The 16,750-nt window shown below is 34.2% G+C and overlaps 2 protein-coding genes across 2 annotated transcripts; both read right to left on the bottom strand.

Moving 5' to 3' along the window:
* Positions 1-1,311: 1,311 nt before the first annotated feature.
* Positions 1,312-9,932, bottom strand: LOC105229324 (uncharacterized). Its single transcript, XM_049449058.1, has 5 exons — positions 9,545-9,932; positions 5,832-6,470; positions 5,425-5,617; positions 2,775-3,142; positions 1,312-2,700 (listed from the first exon to the last, which is right to left on the bottom strand). The coding sequence occupies exons 1-5, from the start codon at positions 9,705-9,707 to the stop codon at positions 2,582-2,584; spliced, it is 1,482 nt and encodes a 493-aa protein (XP_049305015.1). The 5' UTR covers positions 9,708-9,932; the 3' UTR covers positions 1,312-2,581.
* Positions 9,933-11,780: 1,848 nt separating this feature from the next.
* Positions 11,781-14,917, bottom strand: LOC105229322 (TBC1 domain family member 23). The gene is made up of 4 exons (XM_011209521.4): positions 14,530-14,917; positions 13,357-14,248; positions 12,698-13,198; positions 11,781-12,637 (listed from the first exon to the last, which is right to left on the bottom strand). Exons 1-4 carry the CDS (start codon positions 14,622-14,624, stop codon positions 11,945-11,947), a joined length of 2,181 nt encoding a protein of 726 aa, XP_011207823.2. The 5' UTR covers positions 14,625-14,917; the 3' UTR covers positions 11,781-11,944.
* Positions 14,918-16,750: the final 1,833 nt, after the last annotated feature.

Here is a 16,750-nt window from a genome sequence, read left to right on the forward strand (position 1 = left end):
CGATGAAATATGTTACAATCTACCTCATAACCATCAGGGTATGCTAGAACGGGGTTATGTGTACGTCACATGATATTCGGTCCTTAGGCTCTAAGTTGAAGCTTGAAATTTAAAACTATTCTGCAGTACAAAATATTAACGGTCTATGTTGGAGCGCAGGCGCACATTATTAAGAAAAAACGTCAACTTCAGCTGTGTCGAAGCTATAATACCCCTCACAGGCAAATTTCTTATAACAACAATATGTATAACTAAATCTGAAAATGTAACCGTCCAACGGTTAGGGTTGGAAAGGAAAAAGATATGGTTCCTTCAAATGTGCGACTTATGGAGAGAAACTGACGTGAGGAGTTGAGGACATACGAACAGACAACTATATACATACATATTTTACAACAACACAACAGCGGTTCAGTTTGGGTGTTGAAACTTCGTGGCAAACTTAATATACCATTTTCGGAGTATAAAGATGTAGTTTTGGATATTTTTGTATTCATTATTAGGCAAATTTTTATATACATATATTATATTATTTCAACAAATGCTTTCTGTAGACACTCCAAGTCAATCAATACATTTCGCACAAGCCACATCATGCCAAATTATACTTTCTTACCTAATATATTGACAAAATTAAAGTTGAAGTTTTGTGCACAAAAAGTCGATCGTATATATATTCATACATATATCTCACGCGCTATGTGGAACTAAGTCAACCGAAGGGACGAATATTTCATTTTTCAGGGGTACCCCATCACATTTTATTATACGTAATTTGCACACCCACAGATTGATATAAGTATACAAATTTCACATGTTTCTAGAAAATAGTTGTAAACTTCACTGTTATTATAGGAAGGAGCATAATTAACTCCTATTATAATGTCAAATAAACTGATCAGTCACTTCATTCGCACTTCGTTACTTGTGTTTGAAATGCTAGACCCAGACATTAGTTAAACAATCATTTAAACATGTAGTCTACCATATATAGTCAAAATTCAAGGTTCATTAAATTTTCAGCTAGAAAAATAATATGATATACCTTGACCAGAAAGTATAGGGAATTCTTTATTTAAATCTCCCGCTTATATGGAACACAGGGTTTTTTTTTCCTAAGTTGGTGCAACTGTCCTTAATTATGATGCCAAAAATTAGCGCGATAAGTTCATTGAACCACATCCGTAGGACCCGCCACTAACTTATGAATAGGAGGAAAGAAACACAAATATCAAATGGTCTCTTAAGAAAATAAGAGACCCCATTCCTTGACCAAGTACTGCATGGAAAATTAGGAAGTAAACTACATACTGATATTTGAACTGAAGTAGTTGTTCAAATTTATTTGAAGTAAAGCTTAAAAACTGATTTTCATTAATTTACAAAAGTACAAAGAGTAAAGATATGGAAGTTTCAATAAATTATTACAAAATATATAATTGAAATCTGCCAAGGTAATAAATAAAACTGTTTACATTTGGTTAATAACTCACTTTTTTAATTTCATACATATGCTGAATTGGAAAAGACTTTTAGAACTATGTATATTATGATCTTAAATAATGTTAGCACATGTATAAGTATAATCTGTACATATGTACATCTATACGGGAATTTACTTGCTTATGCTATATCTATATGAATATATGTATATTTATGTATATTTATGTAGACAAATAAAGCTAGGACATCTGCACCAAATTTACTTAAAGGTAAATACTGTTTTAGTACATTGTGGCTGGAAAATGACGCATCATTTGGCCAGTTAGACAATGAATAGGTTAACTTTTGTTTGAAATCACACTGACTATTTGACATTTTTCTGTTGATTTTATTTAATCATAATCTCTTTAATATGCTCTGAGCCATTACAAGCCTTTTGGTTATTTAAGATTTACATTGTGTTCAATCATAGTGACACATATATAATATTTTATTTTGCATTATAGAGATTTTATAGAGTAAATTATTTAAAATTTCTTATAATTGCACGTATATTTGTATGGACATATATATGTATTAAAGTGATAGCTGCTAAATTCTGGTGGAGAAAGTTGTACTGGTGCTTTCTGATTTCACCAATTACATATATTCATGTAAAGAAATACATAGTCATAGTATCTGAGTATATACGAGTGTGAATTATAATAGGGGTTTTTTTCAAAGAAGAGAGGACCTCAACAGAAGAAATAATTCAAAAATTTTTTGGAAATATACAATCAATACCGCAACATCTGGAATATGTCTTACAATTACCAATGTACATATGTATTTAGCACAAATCAATAATAATCGTTGAACCATTTTAACAATTTGTTTCATTTTCTTCTACTTACAAGTTTATTATCTGAACGCATATGTACGTATAGACTTGTCAAATACATACTTTGCATATATATAGGTGTGTATGTATATCTGCAATTTCATATGTATATTTCATTTATAATTAAAATTTGATAGTACACACATATGTTTTTAGTTGATTATATTATAGTAGTCTGCTAATAATTAGACCTCTTTGACCCATTTCCATTTTCCCCTTTCTTCCCCAAGTTTGGAAAATTTAAAAGCGTCTTAATCTTTAGTAAAACTTTTCGCTATTAACATTGTAGCCGATGCTGGGTTTGGAAACTGGTTCGTTGAGAAAATTGCCCATAGATCGCTTCTTTTTGGAAACCATAAATCGCTTAACTCCATAACCTGCAACATAAGAAAAAATCCACTGATATTATTAACCCTAATTCGGGACATTATTTGGTTTCCTGAATCCTTACGATTTCCAGTACCGCTTGGTAGTATTCCACCGAATTTCTGTTCTCTTTGCAATTCATATTTAGGTATTGCTTCTACATTTGCAGGCGCACCGTAGTAATCTATCATGTTTGGTTCTAACCACGAACCACCATTGTCAATTGCATCTACATTGGTCGGATAATCAAAGGCACCAGCTGAAATTGGATAGTAAGTTTTAATACCGCTATAGGTGTTATAAGCCTCTGGAGGAGTAGCAATGCCGTTCGATGGGTACATGTAACCGTTGCTTGTATCGGTTTCGGGCTCCTTCCGGGCACGTTCGCCTGCTTCTACCAGTGCAACCAAAGCCAGCATATCTGCTGGTGTGAGTTTAGTATCACGCTTTAGTCTAAATTTTGGAAAATATTTTTTACTATGTGTTTCCAGCAATATTTATATATACATTATCTATAAATATATGCTTAATTGAAGCCTTAAAATTAAAATTCAATCACAAACGTCATGATATAAACGCTATACTTAATTTTAGTTTCTGCATTCAGTTCCAAACCAAGGAATACCATCGATGACTTTAACTTCAAAACAATAATTTATTTTCACATTTGCTTTATTTTTGCCTTATATTCTTCTAATTATTGTTAACCGACATTTATAAATTTATACCGCCTGCGAAAAAGCAAAAAACCAATCAAGTGAATGTATCAATGTTACTCATACGCTATGTTGGCTATACAATCCGAAATACATTAGTGGATAGATCGGTAAAAAAATCTGGCTTTGGAAAATTTACGGCTTACGTGAAATGCATTCAGCTATACTTGTACTTTTCTTACTCATTTTTAAATCATCTTTAAATTAAGTATTATATTCAAAGTTAAAAAAATACATTTTTATAAGTGGTCCGTCCACCTTCCGAGATTCCACTCAGCAACGTGTATTATATAGTATATAAGTTAGCACCCCATACATTCAAAAGTATCATATGATGCTGTAATATCATATGATACAAAGTAAAATAATATGATACCGCTAAATCGCTGAGACTGCGACACGTGTAGTGCCAACCTGTGGGAAGCGCAGCGTCAGCAAACTCTGTACCCGTTGCAGCGGCAAACATAGGTCTAGAGTTAAGTATAATTAATTGTAAATGTTAGTTCTTAAGTGGAATTCAATAAAGGAGCATAGCTCCCAAAATATATTTTTTTATTAAACATAACAAAACGTTTTTTAACTGGCGCCCGAGCAGGGACAGCGCGCGTAAGTAGTAATTGTCTGAAAACCGCTTTGCGGTTTCGCTCCGCGAGTGGCGAACGGTAGTGATTGTGAAAAAAAAAGAAAAAAGCCTGAAAATAAAAAATTAAGGCTCCGTGAGTTAAAAACAAAAAAAAAAAAGTGTGTGAAAAACAAAAAATACAATAAATACTTTGCTAACGAGCGGCTACAACGCACAACGTGGGATTTCTAAACGCCGAGGGACCTCAGTACTGTTAAAGAAAAGGGACAACCCCGGAGAGCAGCACAACATCCTATGGAAAGCTGGAAACACCTAATAATATTACTACCGCTATGCCTGGCGGAAGTACAGATCCTCGACTACTCAAACTCCCAATTAATAACAATAGAAAAGGGAACGGCTAGACTACAAACAGGAACATTTAGGATAATACATGAAATTGACATAGAAAAATATACGGACACACTAGACCACATAGAAGCGACTATTAAAATTGAAACTATTCGCAAAAACCCTAATTACCCCTTCATATCCCACTTAATAACACAGATAAGAGCCCAACTTAACAATCTAAAAGTAGAGCAAAAAATTAAAAGATCAATAAATTTCCTGGGTAGCGCATGGAAATGGATTGCAGGAAGTCCAGACCATGAAGACTACGAAATAATTTCAAGTAAGATAAATAATGTTTTACAAAATAAACATATTTATAAATGTATAAAGATTTGGGCTATTTGTCTCAAGCATGACACAATTCGGACTTGTCAGTGGTCAAATTTCTTAGCGATGTGGCAATACCTATATTCACTAAATATTTTTGCCTATTGTCTCTTTATCAGTCACAAACATTGAAAACATTTGGTGTTTTGAATTTGGCCTCGGGAATCATTTTGAAAGAAAAAATCCCCATAATTGACAGCCTGTTGGCACTAGCACCATTTTTCTTTACGCATTAAAAACACATCTTATTGAAATTTTACCACTGTCGTCATATAGTTTGACAAATACAATAGGAAACACACATTAGTCCATATATAAAAATATAGGTATTTATTTATAAAGGTCAGTGTATTTGTGTGTAAGCATTGAGAGTATTCTCTTTACACCCATTCTTTTTTATAAACCCATCTGCTGGACTAATCCAGTGTTGTGAGTTCCCTAGTTAGATGTAATGTCACAAGTGAAAAGCGCTAATTTGTACCAGTTGAACTGATGGATATTTGTAAAAATCGGCGAATTTATGTGTAAACATTGCAAGTGATTATAGACACTATATTTGGAAGTATACCATAAAAAATTCGATCAACTATGAAGTGTTTCATACCACATCATTAAAATTCACCGTTCTGAATATATAATCCGTTAACACATTAAAAATTGCAAATCTCATATAATCTTAATATTTAAATCTATCAATCTACAGAGCCTTCCCTTACCTCATATCAGCCAATCGACTACTGCTGCTGCCACTGGCGCCGCCATTGTTGCTGTTGTCATATCTATTTGCCCGCTTATTAGCATTGTTGGCGCCATAGTACCGGCTCGTGTGTAGTGTCTGTTGCACTGGATACGCCTCAGCGTTAAGGATGTTTTGCAAATTGTCGTAAGCCTTGCTACGATACGAAGTTGCTGGAGTGTTTATAAGCAGTGTGATAAATATTGCATAAAATAAATTAGTAAATAATACAATAATTTGATTTCTAATTTATTCACACGACAGAAGAAATGGAGTAATGAAATGCTTATGAATTGTTTAAAGTAATATAAATATTTGCTTTAATGTAAAAAATCCGCTGCAAACGCCATTTGGCTTTTAAGCGAAATACTTTTGCAAAATATTTACCTCTTGGTGCGCTCAAGAAGTCATCATCTTGTATATCAGTGTAGACAACTGAAGGATCCATTTCATCTGCCCAAAATCCAGTGGGCACAGTTTCTAAATCAGCTCCGCTGCTAACTTGCATCGGATTACTCAAATATGCATTATTGTAGTATTCTCCACTGCCGTATAAGCTGTTACCACTACTACTTCCGCTGGCAGATGCATAGGGTCCTCCTAAACCCATTGCACCATAGAGATATTGTGGATTCGAAATACCTCGCTTCTGCAAAACGCTCGGAGTTTCATCCCCATACACTTGTGGCTGTTGCTTCCATGGTTGTTTTTGTTCCCGTTCGTGTTGACTTGCCGTTGCAGCTGCTTGTACTGCCGCAGCGGTTAGTCCAGCAGCGATTGCGGAATTAATAATGTCTTCATTCGATGGCATCGAATTTGTGCCAGCTGACTGAACATACGCAATAGAGTTTGAATTGTTGTCACCACTATCTTTGCCACCATTTTCCAAATGTTGGTGGGTAGTTGGCATGTTAAAGGCCGGCGGAAGAACTTCGGGACTAGATTTTTTATTTGCCGATGTAGAGACCTCGTCGTTGATAGCCTCCTTGGGCATTATACCATTTACGTCGGCCGAAGAGCGTTTTACTGTTAAAATTTGTGGCATTAACGTTTTGAATTAGTCAATGCAATTTACTTTTAACAAAATAAGCAGTTGATATATATCATATACATATGTATAAGCAAATATAAATATACAGTTTTTACGCTCAGCAAAATATACAAATGAAAATTAATAAAACCAATCAATTAATTCCTATAGCCCTCAGCTTTTCAGCGTGTTTAGAGCCATACTTTTTCATTTGAAAAGAATAGCCTAACAAGCAATATAAAGTATTCATTCCAGTGTGCAATATCAAAACGCAAAACCATTTGTATCTTATACAAGCCGTCAAATCGGCGAGGAAATGTCGTTCATGGCGGAAATTGACATCCTGCTTTTGCATTCCTATATACATAACTATAATGAGAAGTTTACATGTTCATTTTTGCCAACTAAATTTCTAGTTTGCAATGTATTTGAATAGCATTGAACTCGTGAAGAAGTATCACCATTAAGAAGGAAAGTCTATATCTGTTTATGTGCTATTTGTAACTGGAGACGGCATTATCAGTTCTTACTTTAATTTGTTTAAATATTTCCTAAATGCCTTTCAGACCACGACAGCATTTCGGTTGAGTCCTTGTACTTACTGAGGTATTTTTCGAAAATAACACTAATATGCTAGTCCTTTTACCGGAGCGATTGCAATATTACTTTTTTATAGTAATTATCATAGCTTCTTTTTTGAGCACTTAATTAACCTTCGGCTGCCAATTAATGATAAATTCTTTGCAAATTTCACGCTATAGTTACTTTTCTAGTTATTAATTAGAGTGGAATATATGTATATATGTACCTTATATGTTTGCTTTTCGTGTCCACATTTATAGCATGGAATATCGCACTGGTGTAGCGGTGCGAATTTCCACTTAAAGGGAGCTTTTTATTAATCGAATTTATATACATACTTACTAGACGGGAACATTATAATAACTACTCAAATCGCCATTTACCGTAATAAATAAATTCAATTGATGGAGCATATAATTCCGGTTTTATAGCCAGTAATGCTCTGCTGTCGCCATTTACCATGCACAAACATACTTACATTAAATTATATTATATATAGAGATACAAGTATAATCCATCCTCTACTTTATAACAAAAAAATTACTTTTAAAGACAAACAACGTGACACGTAATTTATATAAATGTAAATATATATATACATATATATTCATGTTAATATGAAAGATAAAATGTCAATATCTTCAGCAACCCTCAAGTCCTGTAGAAGACAAGATTTAACTTAATAACGACTCCTAACTGCTCCTCAATGTTTTTTAGATAAATGTCAATTTAAAGTAATGTTAATGCAATTAACGCCATTGCTAATGAGTTGATAGCTTGCTGTTGCAGTCGTAGCGTTCCCTGTGTCCAAGTACTTATGTGGATGCTGGCATAGGGAGTACTAAATTCAATTATATTTATGTATAGGTAATTGTGTGTGTTTGTGTAATTATTTTGCTTAGATACTTCCCGTTCGCTGACACTTGCGGTTGATGTCAGTTGTATTAAATTAGATACCCATAAGTGAGCATAAGCACAGTGGCATAGCATTCTGATGAAAATACCCCACCATTTCCAACCTCAGTAATAGAATTAGATCATTTAATTCATTATACGATAACTTCCATTAACATCTCTTCTTATTTTCCAGCGACTTTGGCCAGTCAATGTATGATGAATTTGATTTTTTTTTGCGTAGCGTTCGACAGAATTGTGAGCTTTGAATTTCCTCAAAGCTTAAACTTTGGTACAAAGAAGGGTTCTACAATCGCAAATACCTTAAATAAATTGCCAGACACTTGACAGGACCGGGGTGAAGAGCTTTGGCTTTGCTTGGTTTTAGTGCGCAGCTCTAACCACTACACTATCCAGACGACAAAATATTCATTAATGCGCTGCTTTTTTATTCTGATTAAAGTCATAAATAAAATACATAATGATAGCATAAGTAATAACAGCTTTGAGTCATAAAACGCCATATGCTGTTGACTTGTTTGTAGTGTTCAATGTAGAGATAGTCATGTTCACGCAGGAAACAGGCAACCAAGTCACATGCATACACATGTATAAATATTTGTGAGTATGGATATGCTTTATTAGTCTAAAAATAAATGTTACTTTCTAAACCATATGGTGGCAAAAATTGTCATTACCAGGTTCTGATAAATAGCAAAAATTTTGATTGAAAATTGAAACGCTATCCTATTGTTATTGGATTCTAATGTAAATTGAAACGCTAATATATCAACAGGGCGTATGATGAACATTGGTATATATTTGAATGCTTATGTATGCATACATATATGTCACATATGAGTATCATGTTGTTTGCCTTATGCGAAAATTGCAATGGCTAAGCAATCAAAGTTGCTGGTTACGGTTGAGTTTTCATTGTATGTATAAGTGGGTTTTCCCTTTAACTGCTACGCAGAAGTTATAGTGTTTACTTGCTACAGGCTTTGTAAGTAATGAAAAGTTTCAGCCATTGTGCGCTGTTCTATAAATAGAAACCTATCCACACTCCGCGGCGCTCTCAATAGGAGCGTCATCGCCCACGCCAACGCAAACTACGCTCTTAACATACATAAATGGGTGCCAACAACAAGCTTCAACCATCAGCAACAATATGGAATGTCCTTATTTGAATCCGTTACTACGACATACTTATTAAAAAAATATATAATAAACATATTTGAACAAAAAAATCTAGCGAAGACAATGGGCAAAAAAAATATTTTGAGTAACATAAGGTAAAGCAATTAAAGAAGTCTCTAAACCTGTGTACATATATGTATGTACAATAAGGATTAAGTTACACCTTAAATTTTTTTCTGAAAATAAACACTCGGAACTGCTATTTAAGTACACAACGCTTGTAGTAGAAACATAAATATTTTGAACCATGTGTATAAAGTCGGAAAATCACCTGTTGACAGCGAGCCACATTGCTCCCTATTAACTTAGTATCTGCCACTTTACGTATATTTAATGATTTATAATCTTGCGCTGTTTCGTGTATGTTGTTTGTATATGCATAGTACTTACTAACCTTTTGTCATTAAATTGTGCCCATTGTTAGCTGCATTGATGTTTGATGTAACTTCGGAGTTCTGCACTAGCACTGAAGTGGGCACGGCCACAGCGGCCACCACGAAAAGCCCAAGTACGAAAGCCAAATTAAAAGTGTGATGTAAACATTTGCCGCAGCTCATGTTGGCTTTTTACTTTTTATTTCAAAAATCACTTGTTGTGATAAATACGAGAAAAAATTATTAAACTTTAACACTTATTTTTGCTGTGATCACTATGATTGTGGTTTTGCTATAGTCTTTGGGTTTTAGTCTTTTCTAAGTGACGATGTTAATGGCTTCGGTGCTCTGAATTAACTGATGTCTCTGCTGTAGGCGCAACAATTTTTATTGAACTGACCTCGTTTTTTCCAGTGCGGGCGTCGAAAATCGTTTTTGCTCCTGCGCCTTTGTGCACTGTCATCAGAGTGAGATTGTGAGTGTAGATATCTCTCGACTTTACAGGCGAGGGCGTCTTGCTCGAATGCAACAGTGTATGTATTGCTGCTTTCACTGATTACCGCCAACCCACAACTCTTCGACCACCCAACAACTTTTCTACGTACGTCATTGATAAGAATTTATATCCAACACGTTGCATGCGGATTCATTGCGCATGTACTTAAACATATTCCGGACTTTTTACTTATTTAAATTCACAGTGGCTTCGAGCTTTTTTTTCACTTTACTCGCTTTTCGAGCCACCCGACTTGAATTCATGTTTTCTGGCTTTTTATGAAAAACCGCCACAAATATTTACATGTACATACATACATATGTATATGCATACATATATGGTTGTTTGAATATTCTATTACTAATCTCCTCACATCAACATTCAACTTTGGAATGACCAGATTATAGATCTTCTACGATGTGGTGCTGCAGAAAATGATTTTCGTACATTTGTATGCACACATACATATGTATGTATGTACATACATTTCTGTAGGTACATACATATGTATATTGAATTATAATTCGCTAATTTTTATCCTCTCGCAACATGTAGCACAGAGTAGAATAGTCTTGTTCGCCTAATGGTTTTTGGTACACATAAGAATAATAGAGATATTATAGCGTTATAGACATATGTACATAATATATATCAAACAGATAAGGGTGACAAGACGATATTAGTTAAGAATGTAAGTCAGTCCGGTTCCACGCTCTCCGAATAGTCATTTCGTACTTAGGATCACATTAGATAAGGACATATGTGGTTAACAAATTTGTGGTGCTATATCTACTAAACATGCAGTGCACATTTTCCCCTAGTATGATGAGCATTCAGTACGAAAATAGACAAAATTTGATAATAAACTCGCTGATGAAAAAGTAATTGTCCCTTGTAAAGGCGCGTGTAAAAAATTGACAATGGCCGTTCGCTTTTAAATGTAATCATGTAACTCAGCAACTACGTAATCAATCTCAAATCAGACTACAACTTTTCAAGGCCCCGATAATAAATATGTGAACCTCAGTCCTATGGCAAAAATGTCGGTTAATCTGTGATGTATCTCAATGAAAATCAGAAACCATTTTTGTTTTGGTAATAATATTTCATGATATCAAAAAAGGATACATCGGTTCTGGTCCTCATATACATAACTATTATATAACTTTCGGTTGGTTTCTACCACAAAATCGGTTAATATGTAAGCTATCTTACAAATTACGTACTTAGTACTTCTCTACTTGTTCATTTTTCTGGCAAAACCTCTAACACACATACATACATTCTTTTAATTAATTTACCAACTAATTTAGAGTTATAGACGCGTTTAAGGTCTACTCTGTCATTTGTACCCAAAAGATGTGTTCCAAATGTAAAATTCGGTATGTATGAAAATCTGAACAATAGTATTATATGTGAATGTGTATTAATATTTAAGATACCAGTAATATTTAACTTACCAAGCCTCAATTCACACCACTAAATAGGTTCATATATGTACATACTTATGTAAATGGCGAAACCATAATTTCAATTTTTGTTTTTGGGGTTGTTAAAAACGTTACGTTCAAGTTTTCTAACAAAATTAACAGTACAGTACATAAATCTAAGCAAGTATAGTGTGGTTAGGGGGAATAGTCAGTCTATAATTCGTAAGCTACTTGTCAATATGTAATATACGAATACAAACCCATCTCGCTTAGTTCATTACTTGATTGTTATTTGTTGAGCAAGAAAAAATTAATAAAAGAAAACATCTATTAAAAGGTTCTTTATGGCATACACATATTGATGTTTTTTTTTTTTAATTTTATATGATTATATTATATATAATACGTTTTTTACAAAATAAACAAAACCTATAAATCGTCATCACTCAATGCAATTAGCTGTTAGATGTAAAATATAAGATGGTAATGTTCCATTACGTTAATTTAGAGCCGTCTAGTGTTTGAACAATGTGTTTCGATACAATTGCTGTAGCTTCACTGGCGTTCGGAATAAGAAATCGGTCCATGTCAGTTATAAGTAGTCCATCTCCATCAGGGAATCCGTATTTGAATGTGATCAAATCACGATGACGTTTCTTTGCAGTTATTTTAACTATACTTGATAGGGGACGTCGAACTATAATCTGAGCTTGCCCACGCCCAAGTTCTCGTAATACAATTAAGTGCGTCGCCGAAATTATTAAATGACTATCGTACATATACCCATTCATGTGAACTTCTTGACATCGGAACGCATTAATTATATCTGGCGACTTTAAATACTGAGTTAAACTGACAATTTCTTTAGCATCACCAGCCAATTTAGAACTGATCAAATCTGGGGAATCTTTCACTTCATTTTCGTTATAGTGGTCGTCATTCTCGTCGTCAATGCTAAATACCGGTGCTACATTACGATAACGTTTTCCATTGCGTTCAGTAGCCGAAACATGTCGATCCTGAATGGTCGACTGGCCCAAATTCGAATGGGGATTGACAGTGGCGCCATTTGATGGATTTGTAATGATATCGAAGAGCTTGTCCTTTACTTCAGAAGATTTCAACTTCATTACGGCAGAAAATCGGCTAAAGATATCGGAGGTTGGTCGTGGTTGGTCCCGTTTATCCTTAAATAAAGATTTTTTTTAATTAAAAAAGTTACACATTATTAAAATTTAACAGAATACCTCATGTGTTTGTCTTGTTCTTCCTGCATTCCTAAGTTCTACATTATTTTTAGAACAAACAATGCACTTTTTTGCATCATGATCCTCTAGACAATCTGCCATGTGGTCTCCAAAATAATCGTGAATGGACAAATAACCTCCAGTCAACAACGATACGTACTGAGTGTTCTTTTGTAAAAATGAAGCGACCACCATATGTGTATATTGATCTTCCTCCATCCGACCACTTCCCATGAAACAAAGATGCTCACCTCCCGCGTTGGAGTTTGCTTCAATTGCCTGGCGCTGTGCATTCAACAACCCTTGTACCGCCGTAGAAAATGCCAGAGGTTCTTGCAACATTAAATTACAATCAAGATGAAATGCCGTAGAAAGGTGTCCGGCATTGTATTGCTCTGCCGGACGACAATCAACCAAGAAAAAACGTACTGTGTCGGATGTATTTAATTCTAAAGATGAATTCTCCACTAATTCATAGACGGAAACTGGAAGACACAAGGCCTAAAAAATGCATACATAAACATTTGTTGTAATAACTGATTAACGACATATATAATAATATTAAACTTTTAATAATTCCTTTAATTTTAAGTAAATTCTTTAAAAAAGAAGTCTAAATTTTAGTATGTGGCTTACATGATGTTAGCTTTGTTACTTACCTGCGAAACACTGCAGGGTTCAATGTGAGGTGCCTTTTCACCTTGCGAACCATAAAGCGCTTTTAAAAAATCCGTTTTGAATGAACTAGGGGTTTTAACGGAGTAGTATTGAGCTAACGAACAAAAGTCAACTACATCATCCGGTTCCAAAGCGCAAGGCATATTTGAAAGAAATTTTATTAAATCTTCTTTTGTTGCATCTTTCATTTCTAATATTAAGTCACGCCCGTTGACAAGTATAATCAATGCCAAGAAGAAGACCATAAAGGGATCTGCATGTTGAAAATATAAATCCCACATCGAGAGAATGACGGTAAGGCTGCAGCTCGAAGCGAATAAACATTGGAACCATTGCATTGAGTACAGATCTGGTGTAATTTTTTTCGTATCTAACATTGTACATAATTCAGGATCATGATATAGTATAAGTAAGCGAAAAACATGAAACACATTGCCTTTTGGTTTGCAGCCCTTAGGTATGTATGTGTCTCTTATTGCCTCAAATAGGTTGTAGGTGTCAGATCGATTTAACTTGAGTGCCAACAAAGGTAACAATAGTTCAATCCAACCATTATCACTTTCATACAAAAAGTTTCGATTTTTGCAATAAAATGTGAGGATCGACTCCAAATCGGAAATTACTGACACTTTGTCTTCATCATCATTTCCAATTCGATCCACAATCGCTTGACAGTCTTCACGTAACGTATTTTGAAAAGGTAAATCAAAAATTTCATTGAACAACGACATTTGATCGCTTTTGTGACGTACATCGAGGCATACTTGCCAAACGTCAGGACGCAATGATTCGGGAATAGCTTTGCCTCGGCAAATAGCATATATGTCGTTAACATTACAGTCATCTAAGAGCGCTGACTCTAACTCAATAAGCCTGAAAAAAACACTTTAGTCAGCAATATGGTACGTGTAAAATTAATAAACATCAAAAATTAAAACTCTTTCAATATTATGAGTCCATTAAAACATTAAAGTCCTTAAATAGCTAATTTAGTATATGAGAACAAGCAAACATTAAGTAAAAGCAAGCAATAACATTTTTGATCCACTAATATAAGAACGGTTCCACTCATACTTCATTTTTAAAGTCAAATTTATGTGAAATACTAAAGTAGATAAGAAATTACAAATTATAAAAATTCCATTACAGCTTACCATAAATTATCATCCATTTCGTTAATTATCCGTGAATTCAACACAAAATATTTATATTTTTTATTATAAAGGTTTTTCCAATATTTTTCTACCATTTACATTGTAAAACCTTTTTTACATACGCTTAACTTTAAATTTTTTGGTCACGTATTTTATTACGAATTTAGCCTTATAATTTTTTTCAATGCTTACGAGTCAGAAAGGTTTTATTTACTTTTTATAACTTTTATCTAGATTACTTCGTTCTTTTCTGACATTTGCGGAAAATGTCAAAGAGTTGCAACCATTATTGCCAAGAGTTATGACAAATTTCTTGAAATTATAGATTATCTTTCGGAAATAATTTTTTTAAATAATTTTTTTTCGTTGTCTCGAGTTTGGTAGTCTGTCTGTAACTAAGCAATGCATTAAAGATCACGAAGCAGAGAGTCATGTATGCTCATCCAGCAAGTACTTTCATTGCACTTTCGATTAAACGATTTTCATGGTAATCGATAGCAGGTTGTAATGATCAAATGAAACGTCACGTCAGCGCCAAATCGTCGTTGGAGGCCAAGTTGTTACATTTGTTGTTTTGTGTTATTGTCTACGAATAAAGTTAAAGCTGCGTGTCACTTTCCCAAATTTTCATCAAATTTATTTAGTTTATTCTTGGTAGCATAAGAATGGTATTCTAAAGATTTCTTAGTGCTGGTAGACAATAAACTGCTTGCAGTCTATATCAGTGCATTTGCATCTGTCATTCATCAAAGCATCGATTTCGAAAACAATCCACAACAACCCGACATATTGTTAATATAAAAAAAAATCTTTTAAATGTAAGTGCAATGATGAATTGGTAAAACTTTTACATCAAGGTCGTATCGATTTGAATATGAAGTAACGCTAATTTGCCAGTTAAGTTGTGGATGCTGCTATCCAGTATATACATACATATGTACATACCCATCCAACATGTGTATATGGATATAAACATATTTCTTGAAAACAAATATTCTCCTAATCTTGAGTTTATGTGCATATTCTATCTTTCAATGGTACTAGTGGTTAATACATATTTGGTATTATTTTTATTAAGAAGTTTATATTAATAATTGGTTGCTGTTGTTCTAGCGGGTACGTACTCCCCGTTAGGATGGTAAGGGCTAGCCAAGTTGTCGTCGACGTCGGTTAAAGGAAGGCAAAAGAAACGTGCTGTATCGTCGGGGTTGAGCCAAAGATAGAGGGGTGTAAGATGAGTAGGGTTGGTAGAGTATGCAAAGAGGTGGCCAGTGTCATTCGGAGACTCATTGTACGCAGGACATATATTGAATATTTCTGGGTCTATTCTGGATAAGTAGAAGTTTAACCTGCTATAATATACAATTGTTGTGATTTATGTGAGTACCTGCCGGCGACGGCCTAACCTTTCTTTGTTTTCTATGCAGCGCATAGATCAATAAAATTGTTTTTGTAAATTACCACCTTGCTCGGGTTCGATGCCGATCTAAAACTTCTGCCGTACTTTAGGTTGCACTTGGCCGCAGTGTGACTCCACACTGGGTTGAATTTTTCAACCCTTCCTGCCTTTAGGTTTCAACCACACTTACCACAAATCTCCACAAAGCAGATTGGAGTAAACTCCAAGGGCTAACTGCTCCAAATGATATCAGGATAAAGTCTCTGGTAAAACCTTGCAGCTCTTGATACTACCTGAAAGATGCTCTTAGATGATGTTAATATATTGATTATTGTATTTTTAATATTTGATTATATTTTCTTATCAGACTGTTTTAAATTATATAGATGAAAAGTCGGCCCACAGGCAGGAATAGTGTAGTTTCAGAGTGGGAAGACAATATTATCTTCGATGCTGATGATCCAGATTTCTATAGTGCATCACCCAACGCTGAAAATCAGCAAATCGTTCTCAGCAAAAGGACGCTGACTCTAATGGCTCAGACACCTATTGTAGGATGTTTAGACAACTCCAACAACAAGTTAAATGCAGTGAACATAAAAGGTAATTTTACTCATCAAACCACAATTTCTAAAACGTTAAATTAGTAATGATCATGGGAAATTCATATATACAATATATAATTTTGTAAATATCATACACTATACATATACGTACATATATGTTATAAAGGGTGATTTTTTAAGAGCTTGATAACTTTTTAAAAAAAAGAAACGCATAAAATTTGCAAAATCTCATCGGTTCTTTATTTGAAACGTTAGA

Source organism: Bactrocera dorsalis, chromosome 1 (genome assembly GCF_023373825.1).
Source record: "Bactrocera dorsalis isolate Fly_Bdor chromosome 1, ASM2337382v1, whole genome shotgun sequence".
Taxonomy (NCBI): domain Eukaryota; kingdom Metazoa; phylum Arthropoda; class Insecta; order Diptera; family Tephritidae; genus Bactrocera; species Bactrocera dorsalis.

Excerpts from the sequence above, each read along its gene's own strand:
- LOC105229324 (XM_049449058.1), bottom strand. The coding sequence starts at position 9,707 with ATGAGCTGCGGCAAATGTTTACATCACACTTTTAATTTGGCTTTCGTA. Across the intron at positions 5,618-5,831 it reads CTTCTTGAGCGCACCAAGAG|CAACTTCGTATCGTAGCAAG; the intron begins GTAAATATTTTG and ends TAAACACTCCAG. Across the intron at positions 3,143-5,424 it reads AGTCGATTGGCTGATATGAG|ACTAAAGCGTGATACTAAAC; the intron begins GTAAGGGAAGGC and ends TCCAAAATTTAG.
- LOC105229322 (XM_011209521.4), bottom strand. The coding sequence starts at position 14,624 with ATGGTAGAAAAATATTGGAAAAACCTTTATAATAAAAAATATAAATAT. Across the intron at positions 13,199-13,356 it reads AACCCTGCAGTGTTTCGCAG|GCCTTGTGTCTTCCAGTTTC; the intron begins GTAAGTAACAAA and ends TGCATTTTTTAG. Across the intron at positions 12,638-12,697 it reads GAACAAGACAAACACATGAG|GATAAACGGGACCAACCACG; the intron begins GTATTCTGTTAA and ends TCTTTATTTAAG.